At 43.8% G+C, this 20,589-nt stretch overlaps 1 protein-coding gene across 1 annotated transcript in view; it reads left to right on the plus strand.

Moving 5' to 3' along the window:
- The window catches only part of slx9 (SLX9 ribosome biogenesis factor), a 92,032-nt gene that overhangs the window by 60,845 nt on the left and 10,598 nt on the right, over positions 1 to 20,589 (plus strand). The window contains exon 3 of the mRNA XM_043693222.2: positions 18,871 to 18,933. Coding sequence (XP_043549157.2) covers positions 18,871 to 18,933 — 63 coding nt within the window. The remainder of the gene's footprint in view (positions 1 to 18,870; positions 18,934 to 20,589) is intronic.

Consider the following 20,589-nt stretch of genomic DNA (forward strand, 5'->3'; position numbering starts at 1 on the left):
TTCTAAACTTCAGCAGACTCGAGTGCAAAAGACAACGCCACTTATTCCAGATATTGGTCTGATAAACCTCCTGAACTCCTACCAGCGCAATAAGATCCTTCCTGAACAAGCTTGATCAATGGTATGTACTGTGTTCTTTTATACTCTTCCTGCTAAAATAGGCAAGTTCACATTTTACCACCTTATACTCCCACTTGCCATCTCTTTACCTAGTACTCAACTGATTCATTTCATTTTGTGTATCGGTTCTGCAGAAGTCATATTGGACTTGAAACATTCACTTTGTGTCTCTTTCCACCGATGTCGCCAGACTTGTTGAGTTTCTCCAGTATTTAGTTTTTATTTCTCGTCTCTAGCACACACAGTTGTTTACTTTTTCCAAACTTTTGTAGCTTTCTTTCTTATTCAATCTTTGTGTCAGCAGCAAACTTTCACCCAAGCTTCCAGCCCCGTATTCACGTCCTTTCGGGAGGGAAGCTGCCATCCTCACCTGGCCTGGCCTACATGTGACCCCAGACCCACAGCAATGTGGTTGACTCTCAACTGCCCTCTGAGCAATTAGGAATGGGCAATAAATGCTGCCCTAGACAGTGATGCCTTCATCCTGTGAATAAATAAAAAAAGTTCATGTGATGTAGATAAATTTTAAACAACTGAAGCTCCCCAGCACGATCCCTGACTTCCTAGGTAAAGAATTATGAGCAGTATCATTCATTAGTGAGAATGACAATGTGAAAATGAAGTCTTTGCTTCATACAAAGGATATCTTCCATCATTAGTGACACTTCCACTGTGTTGGAAAGGATAAATGGAGAACAGATTGAGTAGCTCAAACAGGGCATCCCTTGAGGCACTGGGAGCCATTGACAGCAGCAAAATTAGACCTCGCAGCCTGGCAGGTCCATCACCCATTCATCATAATCAACTACGTTACCAATGCTGAGTCAATGCGGAGCGTAGCGAAACATGTTGAAATATGTGTCAGGTCGACCTGAAAATGAGATGCCAACCTGATGAAGCTGCATAACGAATGAATGAGATGGTTTCATGGTCATCGTTGGACTTTTAGTGAGTTTTTATTAAATTCGAATTCCACCATTTGCCATGATTGGGTTTGAACCCAGAGGTCACCAGAACATAACTTGGGTCTCTGGATTAACAGTCCAGCGATAATGCTGCTCGACCATCATGCCCCATTAGCACTTTCTAATTACACTCTTGCTCCTGAATTCTTAGTTCAGTTTATTATTATGTGTGTGACCCCTAGTTTTGTATGTTCACTTGGGAGAAACATCATCTCTGTACCTTGCCTGTGAACTCCCTTCATAAAAGTAATGATCATGCAAAACTTGGATCACCTCTCTTTCTAATGTCCAGAAATGACTTTGATCCAGCCTATTGACTGTATCCTGATGGGTATTATTATGCTTTTTCTTGTTATTGGAAATGTGGTTAAGGGTTACAATTGTTGTCCATTCAAACTTGTCATTGAATTGAGCTTTTTGCTTGGCCATTTTGAAGATCTGGACCCCCAGTGGGGTCCCTTGGTTTCGCGATCAGTAAATAAACACTCCCAATCGGTCTGGTAGTTAAGACTTCACTCTTTATTTTTCATACAGCCGGATACAGAGCATTCAGAAACAGAGGTTGTGTATTTCCGTGTTCCTCAGAGAAATTGTGCACACTGCTTAAAACGAAGACATTTTTATACTTTTCTTAAAGAATGGTACAGACTGTGATTGCATTGTACAACCAAACAATTACCAGTCAATACACAATATTGCTTTATTTGACAGTTACTTGGTCCAGTGCTATTTCCTGGGAACCAAATTTATTTTCCAACACTTCGGCCACTCTTATCCCATGAACCGAGCCACTGCACCTGCAACCTGAAGTTCAGTCAGGATGGTCAGTAATGTCTTATCTAGTTGAGTTATTTCTAAGCTTTAAAGGGATCATTGTCTGCTTATCTCTATTGAAGCAGACTGTGGTCAGTCACTTAAGCAGCTCTTGCAGAATTAGCTGTTAGTAACTTGAAAGTCATTTTTTGCAGCTTTAGCAGAATTGTCAGGTTGCAGCCTAGAAGCCATTTTGTCATGCTATTTGCATCGAGAAGCCATCTTGTTGCCACCTAGGTTATTCAGAGTATCTGTTAGGTGTTTGCCCCTGACTACATCTAGTCTCCTCAGCCTGTATTCAGGTTTTAGATCTTTAATTTCAGAGGGTGGTAAAGATATTGCTGTCAGTAAGGCCAGATAATTACATTACTGAACTGGGCGGGCTTTGATGATCAATAATAGTTTCATGTTCAGCATTTCTGAGACAAACTTTCATTTCCAGATATCTTCACTGAATTTGAATTCCAAGGCTGCTATAGTGGGGTTTGAAACAGTGTCCGCAGAGCAGGAGCCTGGTCCTCTGATTTACATGACTGCTGCACAATATTCTTTGCAATTATTTCAAACCCATACTTTACCATTGAAAAATGTTGTTGTAACAGTTTGTACTGCTTGCTTTTCGTTTCCTGCTCATTCTTTACTTTGAGTTCGTGGAAGAGATACATTTGAGCATGGTTGATTAGTTAGTTGAGGTTTTCTCTCCATTAATGTGGGCCGTGTCTGTTTTCTAGCCATATTTTTCATTCCTCATTCACTGAGGTGTAATGAATAATTAAAAGTATGCTTTTGCTGCCATGATAGGAATTTGAAAGGGAGAATTTGACTCCCATTTCTGCAGTTCCCTGCTGATCTTTCTTCAGTCTGTGGCTGTAGGCTTTTATTTTTGGACACACTGGATGTGTTCAGCTGGACAGTACTGCTGGCGCTCACTCTCTTGTCTCTGGTTACAAAGGAAAATTTTGGCAATGAAAGAATATCTCTCAAGTGGCTCATTCGGTGTCTCCAAGAGGCCTAATTGATGCAAGGAAAATTGATAAACAAATTAAATAGGAGTGAAATTTGGAGGAATAACAAAACTCTCAATATTTTAAAGAGAAAGAGAATTTTCAAGAAGTTGTGGGCGGCACGGTGGCACAGTGGTTAGCACTGCTGCCTCACAGCGCTTGAGACCCGGGTTCAATTCCCGCCTCAGGCGACTGACTGTGTGGAGTTTGCACGTTCTCCCCGTGTCTGCGTGGGTTTCCTCCGGGTGCTCCGGTTTCCTCCCACAGTCCAAAAGATGTGCAGGGTCAGGTGAATTGGCCATGCTAAATTGCCCGTAGTGTTAGGTAAGGGGTAAATGTAGGGGTATGGGTGGGTTTCGCTTCGGCGGGTCGGTGTGGACTTGTTGGGCCGAAGGGCCTGTTTCCACACTGTAATGTAATCTAATCTAAAAAAAAGACAGCAATTTGAGTGCTGTGGATTGAATGGGGAGCGATGGGGGTAAATGCAGCAGTAACTCTTCATATGGTAATTTTTAAATATCTGTGGTCTACAAAGGGCAAAAGGCACCTCACCAAATAGAATTCACATGCTTTATGACTGTGATGTAAGCTCCCCCATCCCAAAATTAATACTTCGCACACTCTGCAAACCCAAAATGATAGCTTTGAGGTAGCTGGAAGTTGTTGATCGGGGATAGGGAGGGGAGTTAGGGTGGTAGGTTGGAAAATTCAAGCATTTGGGACCCAGGCACATAAGGATAAAATTTGTCACCCTGACATTTTGACGCCCGTGTTTCTGTCCGTCTTTGCAGCTGGTTACATAAGGCCATGCCAACCAGAAAACAAGGTACATATTTGAAGGGACCCTGCAGCTGATACAACGGATGTTAAATCTCAGTCTCCGTTCCACACCCACCACTGTTGTCCTGGATCTCAAAACCAGTTGCTTTTCCCTTAACCCCGTTGAGTTTGTGACTCATTATTTGGGAATCCTTGATATGAGCACAATGGAAACTTTATTTAGTGGACAGCAGTGAGTAACTAAGGAATTGCAACATTTTGAGCAGCATTTAAATGTCTTCCTTGTGCCTTGGTGAACATGGTGAAGTGTCCACCTGCTTCATCTTCACATTCCTGTCTATTTGTGGTACTTTGCAATGTTTCTTTATGTTGAAGATACTGCTATCTATTTCTAGTTGGAAAGGGGATGGCTGACATACCATTGCCGAATGTTTTGACATTCCTTGCACACAAGAGGAATAAAACAATCTATGATGCCAATCTTTCACTGATTCTTGTGTAAGGCACAATGGAAGTGTGTACATAAAACTATACCCCACGTTTGTTTGAAGTACCTTTTTTGTTTTAGAAGATTTTGCAGCAATTGAGGAACTTCTCTTCATCAAGCACCTTTAGCATAATAACTTGTCCCAAGATTCTCAAACATAATTTGAATGAGCCTTCATGACATGAGAGGATAGAGTGACCTGTCAAAGAGGTAGGTTTTAAGAATTGTCTTAAAAGAGATAAGACTCGGAGCAGTTAGAAGGTTTAGATTGACCGTTCCAAAGTTTGGGACTTGTATGCATTGCACAAGCCACTGAACTGAAAGCACATTTACACTCACGCAGTGGCTGTGTTCATTCCATAGATTTTGTCCCGAGTCAGAGAGCCTGGGTTCAACTCCCACTTACTCTAGAGGTGTGCAATAACACCTCTGGACACGGTATATTAGCAAATATCGAGTTGTGTCAGTGAGTAAAATAGATTGTTAATACATAGTTTGTCTCACATAATGTTCCTATGTTGGTCATGTAATTCAGTGATGTTGTAACTTCCGTGCTGAACTGTGTTCAAATGAACTATGTGGCTCAGCTGAGTGAACAAAGGAGAAAAATGCTTCTATCCCACATCTGCAGAAGCATTACTGAGTCCCGACTGTCATTCTGTTCACAGCTTTCCTGCACTCATGATGGAATCATTGATCAGTGGAAGTAGCAGCAACAATAACTTAAATAGAACTTCTGTGTCTAATTTCAAGGGAAGAATAACCTCCTTTTCCAACAGTGTCTTCTGGCAACAGAGAACAAAAAACATTTGTTTTTAAAAACAATGCTTGGTAAACACTAGTTACCCCATGACACAACACAAAGAATTGCAAGAAAATCAAAATCATAAGTAGCCATTGCAAGTGGTCCTGGCATGGATTAGCAGGACCACTGCCAGCATGAGAGAGAACTGAGACACAACCCCACAATGGCACATTGAGAAGTGCTGGCTGAAGAAATGTGTGATGTAACTTGCATTGAAAGGATGTGAAATGCTCAAAGGTCATAATCATTACATTTCTTCGTAGTTAGGTGCTGGTGTATTGAATTGTAAACAGAGAAAAAACAAATAAGGAGGAGTGAAGTTTCAGGAAATTCTGAAGGCAGACAATGGGGAATTTCAGATTTAGTAAAAGAGCCTTCTATGCTTCTTGACACCGGGGAGTTAACCTGATTTTACATTGTGTCCTGTTCACCTTGGAGCAACAACTTTGCTAAATTTGACTGATTTTGAAACAACCCAATGAATTGTTTCACAATTTTATTGTCTCTGAAACATGACAAGTGCATCAGAAATGCACTTGTAAACAAACATTTAAAAAAAGAGAGGAATAAATTCCTTTTGAATTATGAAAGAGTCCAGCAAGGGAATGGCAAACTGCTCAATTATATATTTTTAAAAATGCTAATCTTCTCCATTTTAATAATGGAGTCCATTTCCTTTGTTACTCAAGAAAGCCGCTTCATGCTTGGGCAGTTCATTTCTACTTAGTGATGCAACTCTAACAGAAGTGAGGATTTTTTCATGGATGCTTGCCTAACTGACTAACAGAACTCTGCAGTTCCTGAATACAAAAATCAACTACTGTAGATACTGAAAATCTGAACAAAAATGGAAAGTATAAATAGCTGAAGAGAGCTAACACTTGAGGTTGATTATCTTTCGTCAGTACTAGTAAAATTGAAGGTGTAACTGTTTTAAACAAGTACAGAGGCAGGGGAATAGAGGCGAGGGAGAGACTGAAAGCCAAGTTATATGATTGGGTGCAAGACAACAATTTGGGGAGGCAAGTGTAGACAAATGACGAAACATAAGTTGAATTTACAGTAAATGGCAATAATAGCAATGTTCCCAGACAAAAAATGATGGGCAAAAAAAAGAAGGGATGATCTGAAATGTGTGAACGCACTGAGTTCAGATGGCTATGAAATGTCTCAGTGAAAAAATGAAGTGCAATTCCTCAAGTTTGTACACAGCTTCATGAGGACTTTGTATGAAATTGTAGGCAAAAGCATCAGCAAGAGGGGGAAAATTATGCGTTCCATTAGGAATTAAGCATTTTGAACAAAAGCACCTCACTTGTGGCACAGTGATAGTGCCTTGAATTGGGAGGCCCAGGTTCGAGTCCCATCTGCTCCAGAGGGGTGAGGTAGCAATTCTAAACAGATTGATAAACTTTTTTTTGACCATTGATACAATTTACAATTGGGTGTGATTTTTAAATTTGTTTTCTCATTGATTACTGAAAGCTTATTGCTGCGCTGTCAGTATGTATGTTTCAGTTCTCCCAACTCTGTGTTTCCATGGATGCAATTTATATAATCAAGCCAGAGTCCTTTCCCTCCATTTCCTCTGGAAACTCCTCTTTAAATTCTTATCCTATATTCCACCTTTCCATGTTGCCCCCCTCACCCCTCTGCAGCAGCTGCTTCAGAGGTTGAGGGGAGGAAGAAGTTTTGTGTAAGTCCAGTGCTGGTAAATAGCCAACTAACTGTTTGTCTACTCTCCTTTTCCATTAAAGCCACTGTTGCGCAACAGCCCAGTTCTAAATTGCCTGTGGGTCAGAGTGTGGGGCCTAGAGAACATGTGCACCAACCCATGCCAGCTCCTTCATCGTTTATAAACATGATGAACATTCTTAACTTGCAAAGACACTTATGGTACAGGTTTAATTGTTTAATTGTCAGATTGAATGGGATTGATGTTTGGGTAAAAGCCATTTTTACCTTGGTATGCCTCCAAATTGAAAATGGAAAGCTTTTATACTGTTGGAGTTTCTTAGCTTTCCTGCTGCAGTTGCTGTCACATAGTCTGGTGTCTGGTACCTCATTTGCTTTGGTCAGATTGAACTTTCTCTGTGCTTGAAGACTGTCAGTTATGAATATGAGAATTAGCTTGTAGAGATACTTTGGGGCAATTCTGCATCGCAATACAGGTGAAGCTTTGCATGCAACTATCTAGTTGTACCTGGGAGAAGCTTGGCCTGGACTGAAGGAATAGCTTGTTGGCTTTGCATACTTTGACAGCTGTTACTGACCGCTATCGATATTCTACAATGCACTGCTCTTAAATTTCCTCTCTAGCTTTCAACACAGTTCTATCGTGTGCACATCAGTTCTTACTTTTATTCAATCTCCACTTAGTTTTCCTTTTCTCATGATTCCCAGATACACCATGCCTGTGTCTTCTATTTGCTTCTCGACATACTGAGCCCACTGCATTCAAAAAATTGTCCTCCTGTTTGTTAGATGTCAGTGTAGTACCTGTACTGAACTATCCAGACTGAAATCTCATCCCAGCCAGCATGTTCTGCTGCAAGGTTTGCTTTTCCTGCTCCTGTAATGATGGGGAAATTTCAATGTAGATTCTTGCTCTGGATTATTTTTTAGATTATTGTCTTTGGTCAGAGTTGAATACAGAAGCAAAATCAGAAAATGGATTAAGGGGATTTTGGAATTTATAGAATGCAAAATTGCTGGAGATGACAGAGTGTTATCGAGAGTCATCTCGACTCAAAACATGAGCTTGCTTTCTCTCCATGGATGCCGCCTGACCCAGCAAGCTTTTCTGCAGAAAGGTTCATCTAACATTTTTTTGTTTTCAGTCCAGATTCCAGCATCTGGAGTAATTTGCTCCGACTTGGAATTTATTGATGTTTTTTTGAGCTTAGAAAATCCATTTGTTGCCCTTGCTGGAAGACTTCCTCGCATATTTGTTTAACAAAGACCTTTGAAGTAAATCATTACGTTCTTGCCGGATTTCATTTTGATCTGAGACTTAAAATGGTATCCACCTAAAGAAACCCCAGTGAAGATGTGGGTTTGTCAGAACTGCCACAGACCAGTTTAGTTGGAAAGCTGTTGAATTTCTATTCTTTGTTTCATAGTATAAAGTAAATTGAAGCATGGTTTCTCGTGACTCTGTAAATACTGAGAATAGGCAGGACAGTGGCTCAGTGGTTAGCACTGCTGCCTCACAGCCCCAGGACCCGGGTTCAATTCCAGCCTCGGGCGACTGTCTGTGTGAGTTTGCACATTCTCACCTTGTCTGCATGGGTTTCTTCCGGGTGTTCCGGTTTCCTCTCACAATCCAAAGATGTGCAAGTGAGATGAATTGACCATGCTAAATTGCCCATGATGTTCAGGGATGTGTCGGAGAGGCGCATGAGTCAGGGGTAAATGTGGGACAATGGGGAGGGGGATGGGTCTGGGTGGGTTACTCTTCAGAGGATCGGTGTGGACTTGTTGGGCCGAAGGGCCTGTTTCCACACTGTAGGGATTCTATGAAGCCGTCTGTAGAAAAGCTTGACAGTTCCTCTAGCTCAAGTTATGATATTCTGTCTATGAAAGTCCTTCCCAGCAAGTAGTCAGGCACCAGACAGTTGTGAAGGGCAGGATGGATGGATAGTTTAATTCACAGAGTGCCACAGCACAACATGCTAGACTGAGCACTGAATGTAACATTTCTGGGTGTGCATTTTTTTGAAACAGATGTGAAAGACTCAGTTGGGAATTGGTTTTTCCAATGTTTAACTGGAAGGCAATTTGTTCGCAAAACCTAAGCATATAGCAGGCTGCATTTGTTTATTTATGTGGCTATCTTTTTATGGGGATAAAATATTACCCTGTGGAAGACGTAAGCTCATTGTTTTGCTGTCTGGCTCTGAGTAATTGAACATAAAACTGTAAGAATTAGAATCAGAAGACGATCATTTGGCCCCTCAAACCTATTTGGTTGTTCAGCAAGTCATTGCTGATCTAACAGTGGTCTTAATTCCAGTTTCCTGTCTGCATGCCAAATGTAGCATAACTCAGCATGGAATATATTCGAGTGAAGCAGTGGCAGAAAGTCACTGTGCACTGTTGTGACATGCAAATAACATGTCCTGTTACCTGTCTCCAGAATAAAATGGTAGATGGAACTCTGATTCAAACTGTGCAAACCAACCTTGACCGTTTCTGTCTCTGCCAAGATTATTGCCTGAGAATCAGACAACTTTTTTTTGACATGGAGCCGGAAAGGTCGAGTTGTGAATGTGATTTCAGACTGACTTTGTGTGTGTATAGATCCTATTTGTGAATCCCTACCTGGCGTGCACCTGCTCGTGTCCAAATCTATCCCGGGGGAAATCAGAACCCAGAGAGTGGAGCAATACTGTCAAACTATGGGATTCAGTAACATAATGCACTTCTTAAGAGTTGGCTCTTGATTGGCCTAAATAGCGTGCGAGTGGTCAATTTTATTATAGCACTGCCAATTTACTCCTCCCACCTTGACTGAATTCTATCAACCGACCCAATGAATTGCTCATTGTAAGAAGTGTTTTGTGACCTTACTATGCTATTGTTTAACTGTTCCATTTGAGAGTCACATCTCGGTTACAGGAATGAGTCCAACTGCTCAGTGGGTCACTTAGCCACATCACTAAGAACCTGTGCCCATGAGCTTTTGCGTACAACTAAGTTGTTGTAAGGCTCCAAGTTCTTCATCTGTTGCTCACAGAAATCCCTCAGTTATGTCAACAGGAGGTTGCATTTTAAAGTTGTCATATTTTGAGACGTCCAACTTTTGGACCCTCGAAGAGCTGAGTTGAGCTGCCTGTCTTCATTCTCAGTCTGCAAGCAATTCAGTTTTTCCTAATCCAGCTCTGTGAAAGTAATTCTCGAAATATGTCCCATAAAAGTAATGACAGTGATTTCCGTTTTTCCCTTTTGTGTAAGCTAGCAACCTCTCATAGCGCTGTCATTCTGAAGTTTAGATGCATGTTATAAGCATGATTAAGTGAATCATCGGTGCACACAATTTCTGCAACACGGGAAATTCGGCCTGTCTTGTCCATGCCTGTTACCTCCAAAAGCAACTGTCATCTTGTGCCTTACAATTCTTTTTATTCAGGTCATGGTCACATGTCCTTTCAAATGCTGCATCTGCCTTTTCCACACTGTTGGGCTGTAGTTTTAAAATCCTAATGAATTGATGTGTAAAATAACTTTTCCTCATGGTAAGTTTAGTTACCTGACCAACCACTGTAAATCATTGTCCTCTGGTTATCCATCTTTCTGCCAGTGAAGCAATCCAGATCCCTCTTGATTTACAACTGCTCTCCAAGTCCTCTACAGAGACTAGCTGCAGCTTGCCAAGCTGCCAAGCGTATCTTGAGAAGTGAGCGAGCGAGTAAAGGATGAAAATACCTTTGACACAATCAACCTTGTCAATTTTAAAATGAAATGTGGAATTAGAGAATCTCAGCTGCAGGAGGTTCCATTTGAACCATAAGATGATCAGGAGTGAGTTGTCCCTCATTTCTAGGCCTTAAGTAGCACCTGTAAATAGTCAACTTTCATCTGGAAGTGCAAAGTTTACCTCTTAGTTAAGTGAGGGTTCATTTCCTGCTGTGTCCATGCATTGTCACAGCATTGTGAGAAACTTGTTGAACCACTGACCTGTAGTAAAAGTCCTGGGCAGGTGACTGGCTGGTACAGCTCTGTATTACTGTGGTGGTTTTCATTTTGTACAGCTGGATTGTTCTATTTTCTGCTGTACCTAATTCATATGGTGAACAGTTTAAATTATCCCTTGTTTACAATTTGTTGATCATGTTGAAAGAGGCCACTACCAATTGCTGCAGGGGATGCAGAGATTTGATTAAGCAATACAGAGGAACCTCGATTATCCGAATGACAAGGGCGGGGAGTATTTCATTTGGATAATCAAATTCCAGATAATCGAATGCTGAATAACGTAGTTTATCCAAGCATTGGAACCCTGCAATCTTGCCGGATAATCCGATATTCGGATAATCGAATGCTGAATAATTGTGGTCCTCTTTAGTTAGTGTTGTGCTTTAAACTTGCAAAGTAGCAAATTAATTACATCAAATTGTAAATATGTTTGCATTTTGTGACCTCCAAGTTAAATTTCTGTAGATTTAATGAAGTGTTCATATCCTGCAGTATTTCATCGGGAGACTTTTTTCATTCCCCTAAATGTGAAATATTCATTGATTGAATAAAACATTCATTTATGTAGCACCTCTCATAAAAACAACACGTCTCCCACCACACCCCCCCCCCACACCCCCCTGCCCCGGTATGAGGGCAAAGTGGGTACTCATTCAATGTTGAATCTGAGCAACAGATTCTGTCAGTGTTTCACTCCTTTAGCATTTGACCTGTGTTAGACGATAAATTTGTGTTTGGACTCTGAAATCAGAATTATGACTGCACAATTCTGCTGCATCTGAGTGAATTGAAGACATGATCTATTTTCATTGCCTGAAGCATGTTCAGTGACTATGTGTATCTCTGGCCTACAGGATCAGTTGCCTCTTCCCAGGCCTTAATTGTCCACAGTGATATCTCATGATAGCTTTTTGCACGCGCACACTATGGAATAATTCTTCTTCACTCATTCTCTGTGATCGCGGAACAATTTGAAGATTTCGCCTGAGCTTTATGGCCCTGATAACAACACTGCAGATCATTTGAATTAGCATCTGAACCCCCCCGGGGAGAGTCTCATTGATTCTCGTGCCAATACGGAATCCAAAACCTCAGGGACTTCAAGTAGTAAATAATAGGTTGATGTTGATTTTTGAGCCAACTTAAGTTATCATTTTCTAAATGCTTTATTTGCAATAACAGGTACTTTGTGACCTCATTGCTTCAGCAACACAATGTGTCCTTTTATGGTGTGTTTGGCTTAACAACAGAACATAGTTCAGCACAGCTTGGAGCAAAACCAGGTTGTTAAGGTCTCAGCAATGAAAGGCCTGTCATGCTTTCCAAATCCACACCCACAATAATTGAAATAATAGTTGATATATTTTTTGTTGAAAGTAGGAGTAAAAGAAACAGAACAAGTTGGAACGTCGTTTGTGTTTTTCTCTGAATTATGACCACTGAGGCTGACCTGTATGTAGCCCCTAAAGCAGAGAGGTAGTTTGTTCTGTCCCAAATACAGCGAGTTTTGTGCCTGGAGCACATAAAATGTGCCATTCCCCTTTTATATTCCCCAAAGAGGAACACTCGAAACGTAATTCGGAAATCAGATAGAGTGGAGACTGGAGGCGTTGGGTAACAAGACCAAATCTTTGACCTGGAGCCAGTGAAAAATGCTACAGGAATGATGTGAGGGCTAGAAAGATTGGAAGAGGGCCATGTGCATGTTGAAGTTTAATTTTGTTCGGCTCTCATTTTAGCGCAGAGAATTGTATCCTCCTGGCATTTGCATGCTCCTTTATTCATTTTGTCTTTTTCTTGTTCTTGCTCCTTGATTTCCATCCTCCTTTCCCTCCCTCTCCTGACTCCCTCCCTCCCCACCAACTCCCCCCCTTCTTCCCCACTCTCTCTCCCTTTCTTCCCCCCCTCTCTCTCTCATTCTTTCCCCCCTTTCCCTACTCTCTCCCTGTCTTTCTCTGCCCCCTCTGTCTTTCTCCCCCCCGTCTTTCTCCACTGTCTTCTCCCCCCCCCGTCTTTCTCCCCCCGTCTTTCTCCCCCCCGTCTTTCTCCCCCCCCCCGTCTTTCTCCCCCCCCCGTCTTTCTCCCCCCCCCGTCTTTCTCCCCCCCCCCCGTCTTTCTCCTCCCTGTCTTTCTCCCCCCCCGTCTTTCTCCCCCCCCCATCTTTCTCCCCCCCGTCTTTCTCCCCCCCGTCTTTCTCCCCCCCCGTCTTTCTCCCCCCCCGTCTTTCTCCCCCCCGTCTTTCTCCCCCGTTGTCGTTCTCTCCCCCCGTCGTCGTTCTCTCCCCCTCCGTCTTTCTCCCGCCTCCGTCTTTCTCCCCCCTCCGTCTTTCTCCCCTCTCCGTCGTTCTTCCCCCCTGTAGTTCTCCCCCCTCCGTCATTACCCCCTCCGTCGTTCCCCCCCTCCGTCTTTCTTCCCCCCTCCGTCTTTCTTCCCCCACCCTCCATCTTTCTTCCCCCACCCTTCGTCTTTCTCTCCCCCTCCGTCTTTCTCTCCCCCTCCGTCTTTCTCTCCCCCCTCCATCTTTCTCTCCCCCCTCCGTCTTTCTCTCCCCCCTCTGTCTTTCTCTCCCCCCCCCGTCTTTCTCTCCCCCCTCCGTCTTTCTCTCCCCCCTCCGTCTTTCTCTCCCCCCTCCGTCTTTCTCTCCCCCCTCCGTCTTTCTCTCCCCCCTCCGTCTTTCTCTCCCCCCTCCGTCTTTCTCTCCCCCCTCCGTCTTTCTCTCCCCCCTCCGTCTTTCTCTCCCCCCTCCGTCTTTCTCTCCCCCCTCCGTCTTTCTCTTCCCCCCTCCGTCTTTCTCTCCCCCCTCCGTCTTTCTCTCCCCCCTCCGTCTTTCTCTCCCCCCTCCGTCTTTCTCCCCCCTCCGTCTTTCTCCCCCCTCCGTCTTTCTCCCCCTCCGTCTTTCTCCCCCTCCGTCTTTCTCCCCCTCCGTCTTTCTCCCCTCTCCGTCGTTCTCCCCCCCTGTAGTTCTCCCCCCTCAGTCGTTACCCCCTCCGTCGTTCCCCCCCCTCCGTCTTTCTCTCCCCCCTCCGTCTTTCTCTCCCCCCTCCGTCTTTCTCCCCCCTCCGTCTTTCTCCCCCCTCCGTCTTTCTCCCCCCTCCGTCTTTCTCCCCCTCCGTCTTTCTCCCCCTCCGTCTTTCTCCCCCTCCGTCTTTCTCCCCCTCCGTCTTTCTCCCCTCTCCGTCGTTCTCCCCCCCTGTAGTTCTCCCCCCTCAGTCGTTACCCCCTCCGTCTTTCTTCCCCCCTCCGTCTTTCTTCCCCCCACCCTCCATCTTTCTTCCCCCACCCTTCATCTTTCTCTCCCCCTCCGTCTTTCTCTTCCCCTCCGTCTTTCTCTTCCCCTCCGTCTTTCTCTCCCCCCTCCGTCTTTCTCTCCCCCCTCCGTCTTTCTCTCCCCCCTCCGTCTTTCTCTCCCCCCTCCGTCTTTCTCTCCCCCCTCCGTCTTTCTCTCCCCCCTCCGTCTTTCTCTCCCCCCTCCGTCTTTCTCTCCCCCCTCCGTCTTTCTCTCCCCCCTCCGTCTTTCTCCCCCCGTCTGTCTCCCCCCCTGTCTTTCTCTGCCCCCTCTGTCTTTCTCCCCCCCGTCTTTCTCCACTGTCTTTTTCCCCCCGTCTTTCTCCCCCCCGTCTTTCTCCCCCCCGCCGTCTTTCTCCCTCCCCCCCGTCTTTCTCCCTCCCCCCCGTCTTTCTCCCTCCCACCCGTCTTTCTCTCCCCCCCCCCTCGTCTTTCTCTCCCCCCTCCGTCTTTCTCCGCCCCCTCCGTCTTTCTCCCCCCCCCCGTGTCTTTCTCCCCCCCTTCTTTCTCCACCCCTGTCTTTATCTGCCCTCTCTGTCTTTCTCCCCTGTCTTTTTCCCCCCGTCTTTCTTCTCCCCCCGTCTTTCTTCCCCCCCCGTCTTTCTCCCACCCTGTCTTTCTCCACCCCATCTTTCTCCCCCCCCGTCGTTCTCCTCCCCCTGTCGTCGTTCTCCTCCCCCCGTCGTCGTTCTCCTCCCCCCGTCGTCGTTCTCCTCCCCCCGTCGTCGTTCTCCTCCCCCCGTCGTCGTTCTCCTCCCCCCCCGTCGTCGTTCTCTCCCCCCCGTCGTTCTCTCCCCCCCGTCGTTGTTCTCTCCCCCCTCTGTCTTTCTCCCTGCCCTCCGTCTTTCTCCCCTCCGTCTTTCTCCTCCCTCCGTCTTTCTTCCCACCCCCCGTCTTTCCCCCTGCCCCCCATCTCTCTTTTTTTTCTATCTTTCTATGTGTCTCTGTGTCTCTCTCTCTCTCTCTCTCTCTCTCACTCTCTCTCTTGTCTAACCCTTTCTTCCTCCCCATCTCTCCCTTTCTGGTAGTATTTTTCCTGGCATTGTTAACTTTGATATCATCTTGTGCCAATTGTCCAGCCACTAGAACTTGAACTGCACACCAGGCTTCTTCCTATGATCCAAGAAGACAGACCCAAATTTTGGCCACTGACATGAGAAATTTGACCGATTGCATTTTCAAAAAGAACACCTGGCAAGGAGTTACAAACTAAGTTGAAAGGCTGTACCAAATCAGAAGTCTTGGCTTTGGGGATGTGGTTTCATGTATGGATTTTTTGGACAGACCAGAACAAGTTCATGAAGCTGTTCCTTTTTTTCAAAAACTGCACATGGAGAGGTCCTTTGGGTTTGTCAGAAGGGATGCAGAGTTCAGAAGCAAGGAGTTTACACAAACGTCTCAAAATCGTTTGCCAGTTTTCAGCTGGCATATAGAGTCATAGAGATGTGCAACACAGAAACAAACCCTTCGGTCCAACTCGTCCATACCTACCAAATATCCGAAATCAATCCAGTCCCGTTTGCCAGCACTTGGCCCATATACCTCTAAACCCTTCCTATTCATATACCCATCCAGATGCATTTTAAATATTATAAGTGCACCAGCCTTCACCGCTTCCTCTGACAGCATATTCCATACACGCACCATCCTGAGTGAAAAAGTTGCCCATTAGATCCCTTTTAACTTTTTTTTCTCTCTCCTCTCGCCCTCTGTTGAGGGATAATCTGTGTATGAATCAAGGCAGCCATGGGCTGAGTGGCTGTGGCAGACCCAAACTGAGTAGGTTATTGTTGACCTTGGCATCATAGTTGATGACTCCTTCCATTACTTCCTAATAATAGAATGGATTGATGAGTCAGTAATTGGTTGAGTTGAGTCTGTCTTGCTTTCTGTGTGCAGGACTTGCCTGAGTAATTTTCTACATTGTCAGGTAGATGTCAGTGTTATAACTGTACTGAAACAGCTTGATGACGGTGCAGCAAATCCCTTATTCGGGGATGTGGCCTGGGTAAACATTTCTAGTTCTAGACTCCCATACCCCAGGGAAAAGACCTTGTCTATTTACCCTATCCATGCCCCTCATGATCTTATAAACCTCTATAAGTCACCCCTCGGTTGCTGATGCTTCATGGAAAAGAGCCTCCTCAGCCTCTCCCGATAGCTCAAATCCTCCAACCCTGGCAACATCCTTGTAAATCTTTTCTGAACCCTTTCAAGTTTCACAACGTCTTTCTAATAGGAGGGAGACCAGAATTGAACACACTATTCCAAAAGTAGCCTAACCAAAGTCCTGTACAGCCGCAACATGACCTCCCAACTGCTTTACTCAATGGTCTGAGCAATAAAGGATAGTATACCAAGCACCGCCTTCATTATCCTATTTACTTGCGGCTCGACTTTCAAGGAACTACGAACCTGTACTCCAAGATCTCTTTGTTCAGCAACACACCCCAGGACCTTATCATTACGCGTCCTGCCCTGATCTGCCTTTCCAAAATGCAGCAACACACATTTATCTAAATTAAACTCCATCTGCCACTCCTCGGCTAATTGGACCATCTGATCAAGATCCCATTGTACTCTAAAGTACCCTTCTTTGCTGTCCATTACGGCTCCAACTTTGGTGTCATCTGCAAACTTACTAACTGTACCTCCGATGTTCACATCCAAATCATGAATATAAATGACAAGAATAGTGGACCCAGTACTGATCCTTGTGGCACACCACTGGTCACAGGCCTCGAGTCTGAAAAGCAACTCTCCACCAGCACCCTCTGTCTAATATTTTTGAGCGAGTTCTATATCCAAATGGTTAGTTCTCCCTGTATTCCATGAGATCTAACCTTGCTCACCAGTCTACCATTAGAAAGGAACCTTGTTGAACGCCTTACTGAAATCCATATTGCTCATGTCCACCACTCTGCCCTCATCAATCCTCTTTGTTATGTCTTCTGAAAACTCAAATTGTTGAGACATGATTTCCCACACACAGAGCCATGTTGGCTATCTCTTATCAGTCCTTGTCTATTCAAATACATGTGCATCCTGTCCCTCAGGATTCCCTCCAAAAACTTGCCCACCACAGATCTCAGGCTCACCGGTCTATAGTTCTCTGGCTTTTTCTTGCCACCTTTCTTAAATCATGGCATCACATTCACCAACCACTAGTCTTCCCGCACCTCACCTCACCTCTGACAAACGGTGATCCAAGTACTTCAGCAAGGGGCTGAAGTCACCATCAATTTCCCCACATTCTGTATTTTCCATGTCCTTTTCCCCAGTAAACACTGATGGATAATACTCATTTCGTATCTCCCTCACCTCCTGCAGTTCCACACATAGGCTGCCTTGCTGATCTTTGAGGGGTACTATTCTCTCCCTAGTTACCCTTTTGTCCTTAATGTATTTACAAAATCCCTTTGGCAAACTCTTTTTAACCAAACCTATTCTATGTCCTCTTTTTGCCCTCCTGATTTCCCTCTTAAGTATACTCCTACTGACATTTTATACTCTTCTAGGGATTCACTCGATCTCTACTGTCTATATCTTACATATGCTTCCTTCTTTTTCCTTATCCAAAACCTCAATTTCTCTAGTTATCCAGTACCTTTCATGAATACTCGTTAGCAATTGGTCAAGTTGCACCCACCTGCTGAAAGTTTAATGAAGATTTGTAAATCAAATGTACGACCAAATTTTAGACCTTTTTTTAACTTAGTTTCCCACAGTAAGGTTCCAAAGCTTTCAACCATTATTTTCTTATTTATTGCTCCTTACCCAGACAAAAACAATAGGTTCTATTTTATATGTATATCAGTTTGACACAGGTCTACTGAGTTCTAGATCAACATTGATGTCACATTGTGTGTTGGGACCAGTAACCCCACTGAGTAATGCTCTTCATTTATTTTCCAAGGATATATTGGTATTTGTTGTGGAATATTTCCAAGTGTTGTATTAGAACATTTGTGTTTCTAGTACTAACTAAGAATAAAATTTGAGAATCAGGTTACAGTTACCATGAATTCTTTGCCTTTTACCAAAGGAAATTAAGTTACTGGCCCCACTCAGTGTTGTAAGAACAGAAAAGTTCATGATTCAGTTGTCTCGCCTGATCCAGTGTTCAAGCAGGTCATGATCTTTGCCCACATTGCATTATCTACCACAGCTCTACGCCCTTCATTCTTTGACTAAAATTCTGTTAATACCAATTCAAGACTTTAATTGGACCTTCAGATGAATAGTGTTATCAAAAGTATTCCAGATTGCCCTTTGTGTGAAGGATTGCTTCCTGACATCACCTGTCAATATCCAAGTTTGAATTTTAAGGTTATGGGTCCTTGTTACTTCTCCCAGAGGAAATGGCTCTGCTTTCAAATCCTTGACTTATCACAACACCTCTGTTAGATCACCACAAAGGTATTCTATGCCCAGGAGAATGCAAAGTTGATATTTGCAACATCTCATCAGAATTCAACCCCTATTTGTTTCTGTAACATTATGGTGAACCTGCACTGCACACCCTGTAAGAGGTATTAGGCCCAGAACTATGCAGTATTCCAGATATGGCCTAATCAATTATGCCAGGCATTTGAAAGCTGCAATTCTGAACTTACAACGTAGTGAAAAGAATTAGAAAGAATGATCAGTACTGTAAATAAAGAGAGGAGCTTCCTCATTTGCAAATTCTTTTTGCTTAAAATGGTATGACTGAATGCAGATTTGCAAAATGACCGTTTTGCACTGTACATTTCCAAGACCACAGGTATGTTCGGGTGCAAGTTTGAAATATTTATAGCTATCTGTTACTTAATAAGTTACATGATCTCTTATCTCTAGTATTGTTTGAAATTTTGAACATTTGCTTTCCTGCATGATTCCTTGGATTAAATGCTGCATGATTTCCTCCTGCAGGCGACAAGTTCCAAATCTCCAAGAAAGAGAAAATAAAGCAGCGACGTGAACGATGGCTTCAGAGTGAGTACCACTCCGCATGTCTCATTTTCTCCCAATTCCTTTTAAATCTGTGTGTTTACTTTTAAATACACATCAATGGCGATTAAATACAAAAGCGAGGAAGTGAGCTGGAGCTTTAATTGGGAAATGGTTAAGTGAATAGATGTACATGCAGCACCTATAGGACCTGTCGATGCATGAACCTCTTGAGGACTGCCCACCTCAGCAAGGGTATTTTTGCGTTAGGAAGTGCAATTGTTAAACTGATTCCTGGCATGTGACAAATTGACCGGTTTGTCCTGTGAGAAGGACCTTAAGAATTTGCTGTTTGATATTCAGCAGAGTTTAGAGGAATACAAAATTATTTCATGGGAATGTTAAAATTTATAAGGGCTTGACAGGGTAGATCCTGAGAGACCTTTCTTGCAGCTGAAGAGTCACGTGTGATTTAAACACTATGCTCTTCTCGACTGAAGAGAGCCATGACTGTTCTCTTGTTCAGCATATTCAATCATAAATCGATAGTCCTGTTGACACAAGGAAGTTGGGAAATATGGAATAATGCAGGCAAGTATAGCTAAGGTATAAGATCATCCAGGATCTTGTTAAATGGCAGTGTTGGATGTAAGAGCCAAATGACTGGTTTCGGCTCTTTGTGAAATTATATTACTTCGGTCATTTGGTCCAACCAGTCTACTTCCGTGCTGTATATCCAATAATCATGTTTTTGCTCCTCGCTTTCGTTTTGATTGCAATATTTTCCTTTTGAGTCTGCTGTCAAAACTAAGATTTTTTGGATAACTTAACAGCAAGAAGTTGTCATTTTATAAGTTTACACGATGAATGGGGTAAGCAGATTTTTTTTGCCTTGTTCAGGGATGCGACCTGGGTCAGCATTTCGTGGACCCTACCTAATTTTTCTTGAGAAGGTGGTGGTGAGTTGCTGCCTTACAACGTAGTAATCCATTTGCTGTAGTGCTCAGAGGGAGCAAGGACGTTGCAGGACTTTGACCCAACGGCAGTGAAAGAACGGATATGTATTTCAGAGTCAGGATGATCAGTGGCTTGGAGGAGAACTGGTGGTGTTCCCCTGTAACTGCTGCCCCGTCCTTTCAGATGGCACTGGTCGTGAGATTGACGAATGCTGTCTTTGTGGATCATTTGTTAGGTTTTGTCAATAGTGCACATTGCAGCCACAGTGTTGGTGGGGGCAGTGAATGTTTGTGTATGGCATGCAATCAAGAGCATTGCTTTGTCCTGGATGGTGTCGAGCTTCTTGAGTGTTGTTTGAGCTGCACTCATCCAGGCAAGTGGGGAGGATTCCACCACACTCTTGGCTTGTGCCTTGTAGCTCTGGACAGGCTTTGGGGAGTCAGGATGTGGGTTACTGGCTGCAGGCTTCCAAGTCTCTGGCGTTCTCTTATAGCCATAGCATTTATTCAGCAAGTATATTTCAGTTTCTGGTTAATTGTGACCCCCAAGATGATGGTTGTGGGGAATTGAGTTATGGTGATGCCTTTAAATGTCAAGGGATAATAGCCTGATGCACTCTCATTGGAGACGGTTGTTGCATATGGTGTGAATCTTGCTTGCTGCTTGTCAGCTCAGTGTCTTATTGATTCCAGTTTACTCAGGCTTCTTGATGCCCACCACTCTCTCAAATGTGACCTTGATGTC

Source organism: Chiloscyllium plagiosum, unplaced genomic scaffold (assembly GCF_037043375.1).
Source record: "Chiloscyllium plagiosum isolate Xiang-an unplaced genomic scaffold, Cpla_swu_hap1 HiC_scaffold_7, whole genome shotgun sequence".
NCBI lineage: Eukaryota > Metazoa > Chordata > Chondrichthyes > Orectolobiformes > Hemiscylliidae > Chiloscyllium > Chiloscyllium plagiosum.